The sequence below is a fragment of the Anopheles gambiae genome, chromosome X (genome assembly GCF_943734735.2).
Source record: "Anopheles gambiae chromosome X, idAnoGambNW_F1_1, whole genome shotgun sequence".
Taxonomy (NCBI): Eukaryota; Metazoa; Arthropoda; class Insecta; order Diptera; family Culicidae; genus Anopheles; species Anopheles gambiae.
Window position 1 is genome coordinate 1,353,864 of NC_064600.1, and position 19,426 is coordinate 1,373,289.

Sequence of the window (19,426 nt, forward strand, 5' to 3'; positions counted from 1 at the left end):
AGAGAGAGAGAGAGAGAGAGAAATCTGAAAGTGTCCTGGTTTGGCAATAATGAGATAAATCCAGTTCACATACACTCAGACATCTAAACACATTCACACATATGCACTCTCTAATAAGTGGATCCAAAGGGGGTCTTCGCTGTGACGTTTTCCAAGTTGCAAGTTTTAATTCATTGGGCAGCCTTCCCTTGACAAACGAGGGATAATGGTAGGAAAAAACAGTTACCACACGATTTTATGTACAACAGCGCAGAGGACGTAGTAGTGTTAGTGTTGTGAATCCTAAAAATCCTTCTCAGGGGGAATCGAATCTTCACAAGAGAGCCGGCCGGATTCAAATCCTTCCAACGATTGGATGAATTAGACATCACACAATAGAGAATCGATGGAAGGACGTTAGAGATCTTAAACTAAAGTAAATGTAATGGAAAAGTCGACTCCTCGCAGCAAATGAAAGACCTTAGGAGAGACAAACTCCACCCCCCCCCCCCCCCCTTCACACACACACACACGTACATACACCTGGATGTCCCCACCACCAATTAGAGCAGACAGCATCGCTCCAGGACCTGCTATATTAAATCTACGACTGTTCCCAGTGCGCTTAAACTGGTTACGCTGGAGAGCAGAGTGGAAGAACGAGTCCATGTGTCCAGACGGCTACCTCGACTCCCCGCGCACATATCTTTGGTGTGTCCCCTACCAGCAATTCCAGCCGATATCCCTCTACTGCATACATTCGTCCTTCGAGCGCGCGTAATAATAATGTGATTGCATTCCACGACGTAACGGGATTAAATTATGCATTTATAATGCACGCGTGTGTGCCGGCTGGAGCATCGATACCTACTGCCGATCGACGGCAAAAAGCAGTGTGCGCACACGCACGCACGCTCCTCTCCTATGCCATCGTCCATGTCCTTTTCTCGCTCGCCAAAGTGCACATGCAGGCACCCATCCCCTTGTTCTACTTACAAATTGCATTAGCATGGATTAAGTCCCTCGCATAGCAGCAAGGGCAAGATAACTTTGTGACAGGTAGCTCATCTGCGTAGGCTCTTGGGTTCTTCTCCCTTCCCCCGCTACAGACACATAATTCTGACAGCTCGATGGTGGAGAGGAGACCGTTTCACTCTCTGCAAAGGGGTAACTGTCGTTGGCTTTGGGAGAAATAGATACGCTGCTCACACAGTGGAAGGTGTTTTTGTCGATAAAGTTTCCATTTATTCGTACACATTTGTCTGTTCTTGGCGATCCCTCCCTCCCCAGCTGCCCTGGTTCTCCCTCCTCGAGGGGTGGCAACAACACTACCTAGTAGTACTACACCTAGTATGGTTGGGGGCACTACGTGCCTTCGATTCGACATTCGTTCGCTTAGGAGCACAAAAAAAGGAAGTAAACGAAATGCTTCGTTTGTAACAACACGCTCCTGGGCTTGGCTTGTTGGTACCGATTGTAGGGGTTATCATTTCTACTTCTTCACAGGGTTAGCAAACCCCCAAATATGGCCACTAAGAAAAGGCACATCTCACACAGCACAGCGTGAGAGAAAGAGAGAGAGAGAGCGAGAGAGAAGAACGTTGGCACACAGTGTTGTTTGGGGACGCCCGCGGCGTAAAACCCAACTCCCTCTTGGCGTTCGCGCACGGACCGGGAAATGAAAAGCAAAAGGCGAAGAGGAGTTGCGGGCGGCGGGCAGAGTGGCGATGGTCAGGGAGTGGCAGAGTCATCGGGCAACCGCTCGCCACTATCACAGCCCTTCGAGGCAGCGTTGGCGGCGGCGGCGGCAGCGGCGGCGGCTGCTGCGACAGCGGCAGCATTGGCGCTGGCCCGGCGCACCTCGGACGCATCCCGCTCGGTGCAGAGCCGGTGCGCCTTACACTTGTCGTGGTGGTTCACGATCTCGAGCCGGAAGTTCGAGTTGCCCTCGACGAACGACGTGCGAATGTCCGGTATGTCGCCGCACCAGCGCCGACAGTACATGCAGTACATGTAGTTCTCCTCCGCGTCGTACTTCAGCCAGTCGAACTGGTCGAGCCAGTTCAGCCGAAAGCGGCCGCCCTTGCGCGAGCTGGTACCCGGTGGGGGTGGTGCCCTCTGCCCGCTGGCCGGATTGCCACTACCAGCCCTGGAGGCGCCTCCACCACCACCACCACCACCACCACCGGAGGTGGACCGGTATGAGACCAGAGCGGATGGCATGCCGGACGCCGCTGTTGCTGCTTTGCCACTGCCACTGCCGCTACTTCCGGCTGTGGATGTTGCGGCGAATGCCGCCTTCCGCTTACTGACGCTTCTTGCATCAATGCCGACAACGCTCTCACCACCGTCGCCACTGGCGCCGCCGCTTTGCAGGGCGGCTTCGACGGCGGCAAGCAACGAGGATCGCGATATCCCTGCCACTCGATTGCCCCTACCACTACCAACAGCTCCCTCAGCACCCTCAACACTGCTGCGACCACCACCTCCTCCACCACCACCACCACCACCACTACCACCGTCAGCAACACCACCGGCTCCACCAGTGCCACCGCTACCCCCCATCAGGTTGTGCGTGAGCAGGTAGCGCTGCAGGCAGGACTTGCTTTCCGGCCAGTCCGCAATGGAGGCGAGAGCGGCGGCGGCGGCAGCAGCGGCAGCGGCAGCGGCGGCGGCGGCCGCATCAGCATGCGGGCCACCGTCACCTGCTCCCCCCGCAACTTCTCCTCCTCCTATAGCAGCAGCAGCAGCAGCAGCAGCAGCACCTCCTCCTACGGCTCCGGTCGGTCCTTGGGCGGGTGACGACGCAGCGGGCCGCTTTGCCGGCGGTTCGAGCATCTGCGGCGGCGGCGGCGGCAGCGGGGCATTTGAGCGCTTTAGCTGATGCTGCTGCTGCTGCTGCTGGTACCGGATAGTGGATAGTGGCGCCACCTGCCGGTGCCCAGCAACAGCTCCACCACCACCACCACCACCACCACCACCACCACAATCAACCAACGCGTTCCCGTGTCGCGCATTAGACAACGAGGAAGAGGAAGAGGAAGTAGAAGGATGCGGATAGGATGTGTGGGAGGATGACAAAGTGGTGCACGTGACATTCGCGAACGAGGTGCCCGAAAAGGGCACCGGAAAAGCGGAGAAGGAGGAACTGGTGGCGGTGTTGCTGGTGGAGGAGGAGAGCAGCAACGGTACGGCGGAAGCCGCCGCCGCCGACGTCGCCGGTGAAGCCGATGATGACGGTGAAGAAGCTGACATGATCGATGCAGACGGTTGTGCTTTCGATTCGTCTCCCCAAACATTTTTCTGTCAATACAATAGGAAGGGAAGGAGGAGTGTCAGTGCAATGGTCTCTCGGTTTCTTTGCTTTTGGTCGTGATTTGGCAAATGTGCGCGTGGGTCGGGACTGGATGAGAGGGGGAAGGGGGTGAAGGGAGATGGGAAGGGGTAGGTGCATCAGGATGAAAGAATGGATGACAGAAACAAGGGATACAAGGGAAGGGGAAAGACGAGATGGCAGGGAAGTTTGGTGGAAAGAAGGGGCGGGGGGATGGGAGGCAATGGAATGGGGGATTCAGGATTTTTTTTTTCAGGAAGGAAAATAGAGAGAGAGAGAGAGAGAGAGAGTGTGTGAACTAGTGATGGGTAAACTTGGCAAAAAATTCGGAGTCGACTCCGATCCAATTCCGAAAATTTCGGAACCGACTACGCATTGTTCCGCAGCCGGAATTTTGGATCCGGTTGTTTGGAATCGGAGTCGTCCGAAGTCGCCCGAAGTCATCCGTTGTAATCCGGAGACGTCCATTGCCATCCGGAGTCTTCCGTTGCCATCCGGAGTCGTCGGGAGTGGGAGTCGTCTGGAGATTTGATCACAATCACATAGTACCGGCCGGCCGGACGTTGACTCTAACCGACTCCGACTCCGGTTAACTCCGACCAACTCCAGTCGACTCAGACCGACTCCGGACGACAACTCCGACTCAGAGGACTTCAGCCGACTCCAGACAACTCCGACCCGGACGACTTCGGAGGACACCGGACAGCTCCGACTTTGGGCGACTCTGACACCGGGCGACTCCGACTTCTGGCAGAACTAGTGGAATCAGAATCAGTTTAACAATAGTCGGATCGGAGCTGTGGGTGCGCTTCAGAGAGACCACATCACTAGTGTGAACGACAGATGTTTCCCTCTATCCTCTTTTTCTATGTTTTTGCCACAACAACAGTCAAAGTGAGAGTAGTAATAGTAGTTGCAGTATCCATGGCACTCTCTCTCTCTCTCTCTCTCTCTCTCTCTCTTTCTCTCTCTTGTTTCGATCAGACCCGTTCGTTTTCACTGCCAGCTTTTCTCCCTCCTTCCCAATCCATCCCTCCCTGTATCCCTCAAGTATCCCACAATTCGACAGGCGTTCTCTCCACACATCATTCCTTTCCTTGGACGTTGACTTAGACTTAGAAACATTAGTAAGGGTGGGTTGAATGGTGCGAGGGGAAAAGGATGTCATTCGATAGTGTTAGGAGGGGTGAAATAGGAGTTTTTTTCTACACATTTATACAGTAATTTACATAAAATGTTGACAGATAGAAGACAGACAGACAACACAAAACAGGTAACGTGACCCACGGACGATGAGAGGTACTAGACTAAACAACGGCTTACAAGACCAGAAATGTTACGTTAGTGATGTCGTCTGCTGGAGAGAAAGAGCTTACTTCAGGTACACAGTTACTGTTAGATAATCTTACTCTTACAACCGCCGAAATGATCAGGATGGTGGTAGTTGTATAACAGTGTATAACAGTCGGTTCTTGCCGAGCACAATTCAATGTGAAGGTAACATCGAAGCTCCAATATCGACAGAAGTTAAATGCAGTCAAAACACATTTAATTGATATACAATTTTAATTACAACTGTTGGTTTAAAAAAAAAAAGTTATTTGAAAGGATGTGACGCGGCGTGTGCAGCAATTGTGGCAAATTTTATTAACTGCGCAACCACGGGCAGCATACTATAATGGCAAATTATGGCAAATTATGGCAGAATGGGGTTAGGGGAGTAACATTAAAATACGATGCACAACTCAAAGCAGAAGTCGTCTGATCAATTTAGTGCTTTAGCAAGTGTTGGTATCTGAAGGGGAAATCATGAAATTCCCAACAACATGACGTAACGGAGACACAGACACGCATTTGGTCGTAAAGGACGAAGTAAACATTACTTTCCATACAAACTCACACACACACACACACTCGAGCGCGGAAACACAAACAGACACATACACGCACAATGAGCCCTTTTTTGAACGAATGGACAAATGGGGTAAAGATCTAAACTTTTGGGGGAACTCACACGACAACACGAATGGGGGCCGGGGGATTTTGAGAAGGGGGACGGACGGGGAAGAGTTTCATGAAGAGCAAAGAAACGATGAAGCCGAGGAAAAATGGGGGTTAGCGAGGGGGTGGTGGGGGGGCGGTTGGGGGCGAGGGCGAAGAGGGACACATACACCGGTCCCGAACACCTACCTGCATCAGCTCGGAGGACAGCGAATGGCGCACCGGCAGCTCGGGCAGCTCCTGCTTGATGCCGCTCAGCGGATGGCCCGCCAGCGGATGGACCGGGGCCGGCGAGCTCACCTTAAACTCGTCCTCCGGTTTCGGGCTCTGCTTGAAGCTACTGTGTGACGAGGCCTGAAAGGGACGGGGCGAGGACGAAGAGCGGAGAAAGAAAAGTCAGTTTGCAATCACCGTTCAATGGAAAAGCGTTCGCTGGGTGGGGGGCTGAAGGTTTGAGGAGAAACGGCGGCGTACCTGCGATTCGTACCCCCCTTGCCGTTCGTTCATCAGGGACGGCGTCGAGGGCGATGAGTTATCACAGGTGGTGGACAATTTGCGCTTCTTCTTATTCTCTACCGTGCTGATCTCGCGATCCTCCGCCGCCAGATAGTCGCGCTCGTCCACCAGCGCCGACTGCATCAGATCGATGCTCGCGCTCCGGGACGGTTGCTGCACCGGGCCGGCACTACCGCCGCCTCCACCGCCGCCGCCGCCACCGCCGCCGCCACCACCGTGCTGATGGTGATGGTGGTGATGGTGCGTTTGGTGCGTCGGTTGCTGATGCTGCGACGACGGATGCTGCTGCGACTGTTGCTGGTGCGACGACGGATGCTGCTGCTGTTGGTGGTGCGTTTGCTGCTGCTGCTGCTGAAGCCGCTCGAGCTGCTCGTGCTCGGTCAGCTCCTTGTCGCGCAGCGGCCCATGGTGCAGGGAGTTGTTGTTGTTGTTACTGCTGATCGTGTTGTTGTTATTGTTGTTGTTGCTGCTACTGTTGTTGTTGTTGTTGCTGTTGTTGCTGGATGCGTTTGGTAGCGAGTCGCGCTCGTCCCGCGAGTCCCGGATCCGCTCCGAGCGCAGCTTGCTGTCCGTATCGGCCGAATACCGGTCGGCACTGCTTTCGGTCAGTCCCCGTACCTGTAACAAATGGGAGGAAAACAAAATGTGTACAATTAGCGCAACCATCGTTTTTGGGGAGGCAGCTTCACAGCACCATCGCTACCCCTTACCTTCAAACTTTCGGCCGTCTTGAGAAAGTTCTGCAAGTTGTGCTGGCCCACGTTCACCTCGCCCTGGTACATGAAGTCGAGCAGGGCGCGCATCTCGTTCACCTCCACGTCGCGCAGATAGATGATCGGATGGGGATGCTTGTTCTCGACGAATATCTGCTCGAAGTACGGGCTGCAGGCGGACAGGATCGCTTGGTGTGCCTGTGCAACAGCAAACAGAGCACGAGATGATAGGAGAGAAGAAACAAACCAGTTAGTAATGCGGGTGGATTGGGCCGTCGCGCGGCCAGTTCTCGCTGCCAAAAAAAAAAAAAAAAAAAAAAAAAACGAGCGCATTTACTTTGACCATGCCCTTCTCGCAGGCGAGCGTGACGTCGCACAGTTTCTCATCTTGTAGGAGCGTGGTGAGCACGGTGGTTAAGTTAGACTGATGATTGTTCCAGCGCAGACAGTATTGCTGGTCCATGATGCCGGTGTCGGTGCTGTTCCTGTTCGCGGTGGAAGAGGGAGAGAACAAAAAAAAAACACATCATAGCATCGGGTCTGGAGTAATATTCACCCAAAAATAAAACCCCTCCCATAACTCGTCGTCTGAGGCTGGGCCATTTATTTTGACTAGTTTTTTTTTTCTTGTGGCAGTACTTTCTACCACCAATAAGCTCCATTTTTTCGCGCGTCTGTTTTATTAGAGACTCACAGCACCCACCCACACCCCCTCGCCGTGTGAGGCAACATGATTTTCAACAGCAGAAACCAGAAACTGTATCATTCAAACGAAGCTCTATAGGGGGTACGCAATGAAATGTGCGAAACAAACGCGCCACAATTAGCCGAGATATAGAGAGTGAGGCGACGAACCTCCGCCAAATAAAATCGCCCACTTTGCAATGCAACTAGTAACTATCTTCATCTTCTTTTTGGTTTTTTTTTCGAAAGTCACTCCCAAGTAACCGCGCGCGTCCAGCGCCGGCTATCTTTAATTGGTATTTAGACCGTAAAATAAAAATGAATCCCTGTCTCTCTCTCTCTCTATCTATCCCTCAATTTCACCTTGCGTACACTCCCTGCCTGAACCAAGGGCTCTGGGAGGATGGAGGAAATGTAATAAACGGCCCGTCCTACACACACACACACACTTCTGGGAAGAAGGCTCGAACGTTTGCGACCTTAATAAGACAGACAGACCATTGGCGGTGTGTTTTTCGGTCGTCCGTAGCCGCCCACGCGCCCTCCCGTATTGAAAGTGCGTCCCCCCAAGGGAAGAGGAAAATAGAGCGGGGAGGGAGGAGAAGTCGAAAGAGATGTCCAAAAATAAGCGCGTATCAAATGGCAAATGGCAATTTTTTTCTTCTCTCTATCGCTCGTTGTTACCCCGAGAAACTGTTGTTCTCACCGTGTGCGCTGCCATTTGTCTTTGCTTGCTTAATTTACCTTTACTGGCCGAGGCCGTGAAAGTAAGGGCTGGGGAGAGCAGCAGTGCGAAGATGCTTCCCATAAACTGAGCTCGTTCTCCAGACTAACTAGGGCAATTAAGGCGATATCAAGAGGTTCACAGCCTGAGAGACGCGTTCGGAGTAGTAGTATGCTGTTTTGAGATAGTTCACCAATATTGTTGGAATATTTTTTCACAACAAAAGTCATGATGATGTCGTGAATGTCTTTTTTCCTAAGATCAATGGAAAGAACATCCTTTCAAATCGAAATCAATCCATTAGATTAGGACTTCCATTAGATCCTAAGGCCCCAACTAAATCATAAAGTTTAACAACAATCTAATAGCATAGCGTGAATGGGGTCCCACGAAGATATTAAAACAACTAGTTAGTGCCATGAGACGTGGTACAATTCCTGAAGTATGATATCCGATGGATGACATAGCGTATGACAGACATCAAGCTAAAGCGCACTAAATGATCACCATACAAATGGCGTCTTCGTTCCTTAACGCATTCTACACACTTCAAACTACAGATTGAAGGAACCAAGTAAACCAACAACAGGAAAAACAAATTCCAGAATATCCGGCACGACCTCCAACTTCACTTCTCTGTTGGTCGAGGTGTTCGCGCGATGACTTCAGACTTCAGATTTCGAGTTCGTTTTTTTCTGTTTTGTAAAAGCGATTGAAGGTGCGCAAAAATCCTGTTGGTGTGATGCTACCCAACAAAAAAAAAGTCGTTTTCTAACTCATATAAAGGCACACATGCAGCGCGCTGCGCCCCCAAACAGGATCATCGCATCTTCTCCAAAGATTGAAACAGACCCTCCGCTCTCCCTCCTCAAACTCTTCCCGCGCGAGCTAGATAGGATGATTCACTGATTAAAAAGTGGTCGCCGTCAGCGAGTGTCACCCCGAAAGCCGTCTTTCATCCACCTGATTGGTTCCGATGCCATCCAGCAACAGAGCCCAACGGATTAAAAAAAAAAAAAAACAAGCCGTGCCCAAAAACCCTGAATACCTAAAGACGCCCATATGCCGCGCCTAATCGAAAAGGACCGCCGAAATGTCACACAAACGAGAGGAGAAGAATACCAACAAACTACAACAAAAATCGATGGTGCGGAATGTCATCCGCGCGAAACGCGAATTAGTGGCGAAACAAACAAACAAAACTGAAGGCGGCTGTGTGTTAACGACTGCAAACCTGCAGAGTGAAGCCAACCATAACAGCGCGCAATCGCATCCACCACCAGCACACACACACACACACACACACAGCAGCGGATCCTGGACCAAAAATCCCTTTCGAAAAATATTTCACAAAATCAAATAAAAAGCAAACGATCGTCGTTTCACCATCGCCAAGTCACCACAACGGCACACCGGCACATAAGCTAAGATCAAGAAGCAGCATTCGCAGATAATGGAGAAAGGGCGGAAGGTGTGTGTGTGTTTGTGTGTGTAGGACATTTGAATCTCTACCACTAAGGCAACAAACTGCCTTTGCCCCGCTTGAGTGGTGGTGTGGAGGGGGAGGGGAGGGTCCCTCAGCCGGTTGTTTTATTAAATCAACATATTGGAAGCGTCCCATAAACAGCAAACCACACGTCAACCATTCCGACACGATGCACGGTAGTGGAAGAAAGGAAGGAGGACGCACAATTCCAAAATATCTGGCGAAAAAAGCACATACGAAAGGGTAAAAGGAAAAAAATATATATACGAAAAGGAATTATAATAAAACTACCATGACGGCCAGAGTGCTGATGATGAACCCTCCCTCCCCCCCCCCCCCCCCCCCCCCCCCTCATCAACCTCCCACTCAGCCCCATCTACAAAAAAAAACAGCAGGCAAAAATCGCCATCAATAACAGCGCGGAATTAGAAATTTGCAAATATTTACATATTATTAACATTAAATTTGATTGCAAACCCCCCAACAACACAACCAACAACAAAAAAAACCAGTTTGTCTTTTCTCTCCCTAACCTTTGCGCCAAAAAGTGGGTTTTTTATGTGTCGTTGGGCTTAAAAGCTCGGTTAGCGAGAGGCTGCCGCGTTCATCTATATATCTGCTTCTGCCGCAGTGTGTTGAGTGGACTCCCCCCCCCCCCCGCCCCTTTGTCTCTTGCTCTTATAATTTTTTCCCTTCCAAAACCTACCCTTGCCCTCTTTTTGGGAGGTTTGATGCTACAAATGTGGAGAAAACGTGTATATTTTTTATCCTACAAAAACACGAGAAAAAGATTTATACACAGAAATTCGCTTCTTGCCGAACGAAAATTTGCGTTGCAAATTTTTTATTTTTTTTCAAACCTCCCTTTTCCCCGTGTTTCTTCCCATATATCACACACGGCGTCCCTTTCCTAATCCAGCTTCGCACGTCTAAATTGGCCCACCAAAAATAAGCTGCAAGCTTTCACCCGCGAGAGGACACACGACGCGCCCGGGAGATATCGGGTAAAACCCGAATGATTTCTATCACACCTTTACCCTTTTCAGTTTTCGGAGGCTGAGAGGGGAGAGCCATGAAAACCTACCACGGATCATCAAAAAAAACACACACCCCACACAAGGAAGCCGTAATCCGCTTTGATTGCCCAACAACGGATCCGCAACAAGGCTTAACAACACCAAACACCCCCGCACAGCACACATGGTGGTTTGGGGGTTTTACGGATCTCAGACCACACGGCAGGATCATCAGGAGGAACCTTCGCGTGACCCTATTTCAAGGCTTTCAAGACCGTTTTATGTTCTACACGAGACTGGGTTGGGGGTTTGGGCGTGCATATCAGCAACGTCGGTGGTCGTCTGGGTTCAAAACACACGATCTGCAATTGGTCACGCCATAGAGGACGCCACAGCAGCATTGTGCAATTTTTGGAGGTTATGTACCATTTGAGTGGAGAATTCCTCTACGCTTCCATCAAAAACGCAATCGGATACAACTTTCTATGCCTGCTTCATTTAGAAATTTAAATTCTACCGATATTATCATGCAAAAACGCAGCTTTGTGATTTCCTACACCGGATCCTTCGGAACATCGTCCGGTTTCAAAAAGAAGCGATATGTCAAGTTAGGTTTAGGATGCCAGGACAAGTTTTCAATCCGTTTTGTCCACATTTCACGAACGAATCCTTCTCTCTGACGAATAATATCAAAGCAAATAGCACTAAATCTCTCCGAAAGGCCTAAATATGTATATGTCATATGCTTCAAACGCTCATTTACAAGATTGTTATTGACTTCTGAAATATTTGACGGATTTAAACGCACGTGGTCCACTGCACAATCATATTGCACATTTTGATTTTAATGTTTCATCCAAGTGCTTTCAAGAACATTAGAACAGGAAACATATCCCATCATACAAACTAGGCATGTGTAAAATGAACGAGAATCGCACCGTTCGAACAGTTCGGTAAAGTGCACGAACGAACGAGATTCTTAGCAAAAAGAACGGCCCGGACTTTTGGAAGAAACTGACTACACCGAACGCGTTCGAACGTTCCGTTCAGTGTTCGACGGCACACATAAATGTGGTAATCAAACGTGCAAAATCATATTGCTTTCTCGTTCTTTCTAGCTCCGCGCGAACGGGTCGTCAGAGATTAAAATGTACCCTCCTGTTGGTGTTGAAATCGTACCCCCGTACAACTCAATTCCTCGAACGCCGTCGAATTTGTCCAGCAGTGTTCGATACGTGTGCTGTTGTTGTGGAAATCGTATCTATACGACTGAATTCATCGAACGCGTTCGAACTGGTGTTCGATCTGTGTTCTGTTGGTGTGTAAAGCGTACCTACACAACTGAATTCATCGAACGCGTTCGAACTGGCTCATTTGTGTTCGATCTGTGTTCTGTTGGTGTGGAAATTATAGCTATACAATTCAATAGATCGAGCCCGTTCGAACGGATTAGTCATTGTTCGCGAATGAACTGAACTGAATTGATTGCGCTCATCATGTTGATCCATATTTAAGTAGTTTTTTTTATAGAATCCTTGAGTCTGTATAAGGCATAGGGTACAATATATGCTGGAGACATTTTTGCTCGTATTAGTTTTTTACATGCTAGTTTTTGGTCGGTTTTGCGTTGGATTGTGTTGACCAGACAGCCGAGTGTTTAATGTTTTTAAATTATTGGTGTCAACCGCAGAATGAGTACTTCTTTGGCTACAGTATGCGTCTATGGTGGGTAAATGAAAAAGATAACGAGCGTTCTTTGTGAATAAAAACCCCATGAAAAAAAAGAATGAAAGAATCGTCGTTCACATTCGGTTCTTTTTGGTGAGCGAACTAGTTCGTTCGGTGAAAAGAATCGTTTTGCCCATGCCTAATACAAACAATAGTTTGATTTCATCGCATCCAATAAAAATCCAATGTTTTTTTTTTGTTTATTTCACAATGGATTTAAAATATCCCGAAAAAATTGAAAACTCTAAAACTAAAAAAAAACTGAACAAATTAAAAAACAAAACATTTATAACACCCAACTAAGGTTAATTCTTCGTTGACGTAAATAAGACTAATGATGTCTGGTATCTTTGCACCAACTGTCTACTTTAATATGAAAAAGCATAACTTCCCACACAAAAAGTTTATTGAATTTGAAATACATTGAAGTCTTCTTCTTCTTCTTTGGCTCAACAACCGATGTCGGTCAAGGCCTGCCTGTACCCACTTGTGGCCTTGGCTTTCAGTGACTAATTGATTCCCCCCATAGCAGGATAGTCAGTCCTACGTATGGCGGCACGGTCTATTTGGGGATTGAACCCATGACGGGCTTGTTGTTAAGTCGTACGAGTTGACGACTGTACTACGAGACCGGGGGTCGATGCCGGTCGGTAGACTTAACTATATAAACTACCTAGGAAGTCCAACGAATTATGTTTCAGATGTGCCCTGAAAGAGAATTACATTTTCTAACAGTTTCTAGAAAAAGATTTTTAAGGACTCCTACTAATATGGAGCTACTTTTGAGTGAGGCACAAATATTAAATACGAGAAGCTGGTGAACCCATCCTGAAACTCAACACTTTCCACGTGTTTGATTTTCGTGTCCTTACTGCCTGGTCCAAAACGGCATCCTATCCTTCTCGGGCCACAGCGGCAGAATAGAGCGAACCACCACAGCACACCTCCAGCAGAACAACGACCGGCTACCACACCCCACAAGCAGACAAAACAAATCCTCGCTTTGGCGCGGAAACCGTCAGAAGCAGTTGGAAGGGTGGGTGGGGGTTTAGCTTAGCGGCGGCTTCGGGTGGGGGTTTTAAAATAGAACATTCTAACCTCCATCGCTTGCCCTTTAGTAAAAAAAAAAAAAAAAAAAAAAAAAAAAAACGATCCCCAAACACACATGCTGATGATCGGACAAAAATCGAACGAACGCGCGCGCGCGCGCACGCTCGACGAGCTCATGTTGTATTAGTGGAAGCAAAAACAAAAGAAAAAAAACATGCGCAAAAAATGGCAAAAACTTGAGCCACTCCACCCACCCCCACACCAACATGTGCATGTGTGCATGTGTGTGTGTGTGTGTGTGCACAAAAAAGGAACGCACACAGAGCGGAGGCGCGCCCACACATCAAACCCTTCTTGCACGGCCCGAGAGAGAGAAAGAGAGAGAGAGAGAGAGAGAAGGGCAACTGGCACAGGAATTATTGGCCAGAATTAAATTTTGGCGACATCACGCCCGTCCACCCCCATCCCTCGCCAGCACCCTTCAGCCGATCACAAACATTACAGTAGAGAGTAAGGGTGTACGAGTGTGTGTGTTTGTGCTGTTCGAGCGTGGCATGTGTGTATGGTTAAGTGTGTGCATCACTTCTTTTTTTCTTCCTTTTTTTCCTAAATGATACACACAAATTGGTTAAGGGTTGGGAGGGGGGGGGGGGGTGAGTTTGCTATTTCTCGTTTAAATATGAGATCCGCGTGCGTGCTAAGCAGCTCTCTCTCCCTCGCTCTCTCTTGCTCTCTCTCTCTCTCGCCGGTGGTTTCGTCACTCTTTTTCGGGGAGCGTTTAACGGCCACACGCACACTATCACGGCTATTCGTGTGCTCGGGAGCGCTTTAATCGTATGCGCAAATTTTTTGGCAACTCGTAACTAGACTCTCCCCCTACCCAGCACCCGACCGCGTCCACCCATCGAGCAACCCTTCTCCCCTTGCACCCAGCAAAACTCTAACCCCACAAAAACGTTAGCACTTTGGCGCTCTCGCGCAGCATCGAGACTCCCCAAAATGTATTAGCAGAGTGTGTGTGTGTGTGAGGGAGAGAGAGATAGAGAGAGCGAGAGAGAAAGAGCACATAAATCGACTGAGCATTAGAAAATCGATAGAAAATGAAAGAGATTAAGAGCAGCAAACAAGAGAAGAGAGAGAGAGAGAAACTTGCAATAGGCAAAAATTATGCAAAAGTGCCAAAATTGTGTGTATCCCAGTCCCGCTCACTCCCCTTCTCTCCATCTCTCTCTCTCTCTCTCTCTCTCTCTCTCTCTCTCTCTCTCTCTCTCTCTCTTTTCATTTTTCTCTCTTTTTTTGTATCTTCTAATCGTTCTTTCTCGCTTCCTCGGTGGTGGTGATGGTGAGGTGCGGAGACTGACCGTCCTTGATCCCTTCGATGTCAACCCTACCCCTCCCCCCCCCCTCTCCCACTCCCCTCACCCATCAACCCGGCTCGACATAACCCACCGCTAAATCAAACAGAAGGAGCTCACTGTCGCGCAAAAAAAGGTCCCGTGATCCAGCGCTCCCCCCCCCCCTCACCCCCTTCTCACACGCACCCCACATTCCTCAACCCTTCAAGGGGGCTGTTCGATCCCAGTATCTGTTGGAAGATAGGGGAGGGGGAGAGGGGGGGGGGGGGCAAACAACCAGCAACTCATCTTTCCACACCATCCCACCCTACACACCCCCTCCTCCGGGGGGGTACGAAGATGCCCTCCGGGGGCATATTTAGATTGGCTTAAGTCTCTCTACTTCTGTGCGCGGCTGTGTTGAGCGAGGGGGAGGGAGGGTTAGCTCTTCTTTACTTCTTCTTGTACTTCCCCACCCCCCCCCCCCCCTCGGCGAGTGAAAACTAAGCGAAACAGCGACAAAAATTGTAAAGAAATAAACAAACCCCATTTAACTGCGACAAAACTCGATCGCGTACCCGGATTAAGGCGCACAGAAAATGGGAGAAAAAAAACGGGAACTAGTGAGAGAGCGAGAGAGAGAGAGAGGGTGTGAAAGGGCCTACAGGACCACCTTCCTCTCTTTAACGGTGAAATTGCACTCAGTGCGCGGAGGGATCTTGTTTTTTTTTTTTTAGAGGGTTTGCAACATGTTTTGCAACCCGATGTCCTACACTCCTCCCCACAACGTCGTCCCTCCTTTCCCCTTCCACAGGGGTGGGCTGCTTAATTTAATTTTATTTTTTTTGTTTGCAAAATCTTCCCGCGTGCCTCTTCTCCTGGATTGGTCAGTGCGTAGAGGGGGTGGGGTTGCTGTGTGGAGCGCATCCTCCCCTCCCCCTTTACACCAAGCCGCCACACACACACACACACCCCAGTAGACTCTTTGCGCACTTTTTTTTTTGTTGTGCACTACTCTTAGCTTTCCTCTCTTTCTCTCTCTCTCTCTATCGGGAGTAAAGAAAAAAGGATTGATAAAGGGGGGTAGGTAGTGGAGGTGGGGAGGGAACTCACTGAGTTTCGCGCCACGCGCTCACACACCACACGGCAGATATTGTAGGGAAACAAGATGTGTTGCATATTTGATTGTAGAGATTGACCCCTCCCCCCCTGCTCCCCCCCCCCCCCTTCCACCCCAACCATCCCTCCTTCCCCACCAACGTAGTTCATCAATTTTTATCTATGTTGGCTGTACATGTTAGTGTGCGGAGTGTTTTTTTGCCTATATGTACACACACACACACACACACACGCGCGCACACAGTCGTGCAAAATTTTGGCGGTGGATTTGATTGATGATGCTTGCTCAAAAGGGGGTTGTTGGTGGGGTGGTGACGTAAGAGGAGAGTGATGGAGCCGACCGAGAGGAGGAGGAGGAGGAGGAGGATGGGAAGGTAGTGGAGGTAGTGTGTTTGAAAGCAGATTTTGGGAGTTTGAAGTTGCTCTTAGACACACACACACACACAAGCATACATAGTGAGGTATTATGTTTTCATTTTGGTTATACATTAAACTCTTCAAAAAAAAAACGCTCAAAAGCTCCTTTCGATGGGAAAAAACAGGTAAAAGACTGTGTGCGCAGACAACCAACCTTATCTTCTGTTTAGAAAAAAAAGCTACAAAATAGAATTGCAATTTTTTGAAAAACAGTTTGAAATTGAGCTTGATAAGTTGAACCCGAAGAGGAAGAAGAAGAAAAAAACAAATCAAAAATCGTCCCGAAAGTTGTGTCCTCCAGACTAAATCAAATGCAGAGGAAAAAAAACCAAAAAAAAAAAAAATAAATTCCAGCTCCCACACACAAACACACGCGTAGTGGAACAAGTTTCGATAATTTTTGCATTTTTGACGATCCCAACGGTTTCCTCCTGCCCCTGTGTATTATCGGGTCGTAAAAATCAAGTCAAATCCGAACCACCACCACCACCACCACAAAAAAAAAGAAAGGGTTCGTCGCCGGGGGGGAAGTAGTTGGTTGTTGTTGTGTGCTGTTGTCCAAAATTTCGCTTTCGAAGAGTTGTAACACACTCAAAGCGGCAGAGAGAGAGAGAGAGAGAGAGAGAGAGAAAGAGAGAGAGAGAGAGAGAGAGAGAGAGAGAGAGAAAGAGAGAGAGAGAGAGAGAGAAAGAGAGAGAGATACAGAGAGGAGAGAGAGAGAGAGAGAGAGAGAGAGAGAGAGAGATACAGAGATACAGAGAGGAGAGAGAGAGAGAGAGAGAGAGAGAGAGAGAGAAAGAGAGAGAAAGAGAGAGAGACAAAAGCTACTGTGAATTGCAAAATAAGCGAAGGGAAAATGTGTTTTTTTTTGTTAGGGGAAGCTATGGGCCGCACGTGATCAGCGCGAAGAATATCGAGAAATAACAAAAGATAAAGAAAATTGCCTCCGAACAAACAAAGCGGGCTGGGCATTTTGGTACCTTTTTTTTTTTTTTTTTTTTTTTTTGCACTGCCAACGACAATGGCGGGGGGCAAAGCGGCAGGATGGCGACAAGGGCGAAAAAGATTAGAAAGAAACCATCGGAGAATGCCGTCGGAGAGCGACCAACACACACACCACTCTAGCCCCAAATTGACCAAAAACTAGACACACACACACACACACGCATACACACTAATACCATCGCACAAGGCGGCGGCGGCGCCGCGCGCAATTTCGACGAGATATTTCGCGTGTGCCAAAAAAGTGGTTCAAATCTCGACCTTCTAAAATTCACTCCCCACCGACAAATCTAACGCACACACACACACACATAAAGTATGTGCACAAAACTGCCGTCTGTCTGTGTGTGTGTGCAGCAAGTAGCAAAAATACTAACGCACACCAACGAAAACGGCAGGCAAATTTTTGGACCGCGCGTACCGTTAGAAAATGCGCAACAACCCCCTCGCGCTCGCGCGCTTCTTCCCTTTCGCGCACCGGTTTTTTTTTCGTTTGTGGGGGGGGGGGGGGGGGGAAAGGGGGGCTTGTTAGTCGGTGTGTGCTAAAAAACGCTGAGAGCATTTTGTGTTGGAGAGGGGGTTAGGGGAGATTTGTAAGAAGGCAGGGTGCAACGAAAAAAAAAAAAATGAGGGCAAAAGGGAACAGGAATTAGCAAGGCCGGTTTTTGAAGGTTTCTGTCGGTGTGTGTGTGTGTGTGTGGTGGAGATTTTTCGGTGAGCTGAGAGGCGCGCGAGAGTTAATTTTTTTTTCCACAAAAAGGGGGAGTAGTGGGAATGGGTGACGGCGCACAGTTTTGTTTGGAGACGGCGGTTTGCGAATTTAGAGGCCCCCCTCCCCCCTCCCCACCAACACAAAAAACCTGCTTCGTTTGATTGTTTTATTTTTTTTTTTTCTTTGGATTTTCAAATCGTTGCAGGCACCGCTCTAGGAAGATTCTTCGAGCGGACACTAAAAATCCTCTGTGTTTGGGGAAATAGCAAAGCAAAGATGATGGAGCTTTGTCTTGAACGACTTTGTCCTTAACATCGCCTTTTATTCCCGCACAACAGAGCAAAACCTAAAAATCGAACAAAATTTGCACGTTTCATCGGACGAACAAAGACCCGACGCGATCAGACAAAACACAATATTCCGTGAACTGGGCAGTAGGCAATTTTGGGCCCACAGAGCGACAGTACAAATGGCTCTACGGGGAACGACCGAATAGCTACAATCAAAAGTAGACGACACACCAACGGCGCCCCCCCCACGTACATTGTTCACTCAAGAAATAGAGAGCGCGTACGCGCGCATCTGGCACGCGCATGTGTTTCCAGGAAATGACGCGCTGCTCGGACACAAACATCCGCCAACTGCGGCCCAACGGCTTGGCAAAGCGCAGTCCCGGGGGAGCATGCAGAAAAGAAAACGGAGGCAACATTTCGCGAGAAAATTCAAACCCACACACACACACACACACAGCGTTTGTGACAAAATCGCCAATCAAATCAACAAAGTACAGGCATTGCCGCATCTGGCGACGAACCCGCGAGTTATACACGTTTAAAAACGATTTTTTTTTTCGCACCAAAAAATGGGATCGGCACACAGCTATCAATGTTTAGGTGTATTTCTCGCTATAGACAAAACAGTTCAACGTCCCTTTCACAACACACGCACATACGCGGCAATGTTTGGAGAAGCCAGATGTTTTTCAAATCGTCAAAGCAGACAATGCTTGGGAAGGGGTTTTTTTTCCTTTTTTGCTACCAATTTCTTTACCCCGCGTGTGCACTTTTCTTAGACCAACAAGAGACACGCTGATCTTCGGAAGGGGGGGGGGGGGGGGGGGGGGGTGATTGAACAAACGCCGCCGGGCAGCAAGACATCCCACAAAACAGGAAACGGGACCACACTTGCAAAAACAAACTACAACGCAACGAGAAAACAGGGGTTCGTCTTCTGCCTTAAGCTGCAGCCAGTTTTAAACCACTTTAGAACAAATTTAGATGTTTTTTTTGTTTAATACAGAGACTTTGAGCTTATTGGCCACATTCGCCTCTTAGCAATGTTGGATGAGAATTTTAAGTGATTCTAATAATGCCATTTTCCTTTCGCCTTTCCCGTGCACACAAAAAATCGAATCGTAAAAGGGCGCTTTTACAAGGTTTTCCTATGGGGTTCTGGGACACTTTCTGGACTCTTTCCTATTGGAAGTGAACTTCATAAGTTGGAAATTGGACTCTATGGCACCCTTTTTAGACAGGCTCGTTGGAAATTCCTATTGGCTTTGTCCAACAAGAGTCCAATTCCCATTACAATAAGTTCATTTCATGCAAGAAA

The 19,426-nt window shown here is 48.8% G+C and overlaps 1 protein-coding gene across 9 annotated transcripts in view; it reads right to left on the bottom strand.

Annotated features, from left to right (window-relative positions):
• Nucleotides 1–19,426, bottom strand: part of LOC1272191 (hornerin) — an 82,632-nt gene that overhangs the window by 12,530 nt on the left and 50,676 nt on the right. For 8 of the 9 annotated variants that reach the window (XM_061655094.1, XM_061655083.1, XM_061655072.1 and 5 more), the window contains 4 exons: nucleotides 6,881–7,028; nucleotides 6,541–6,741; nucleotides 5,789–6,448; nucleotides 5,504–5,668 (listed from right to left, as the gene is read on the bottom strand). In XM_061655094.1, coding sequence (XP_061511078.1) covers nucleotides 5,504–5,668; nucleotides 5,789–6,448; nucleotides 6,541–6,741; nucleotides 6,881–7,028 — 1,174 coding nt within the window. Of the gene's footprint in view, nucleotides 1–1,194; nucleotides 3,283–5,503; nucleotides 5,669–5,788; nucleotides 6,449–6,540; nucleotides 6,742–6,880; nucleotides 7,029–19,426 lie in introns of those variants that run through there. The other variant, XM_061655105.1, reaches the window with a different exon arrangement.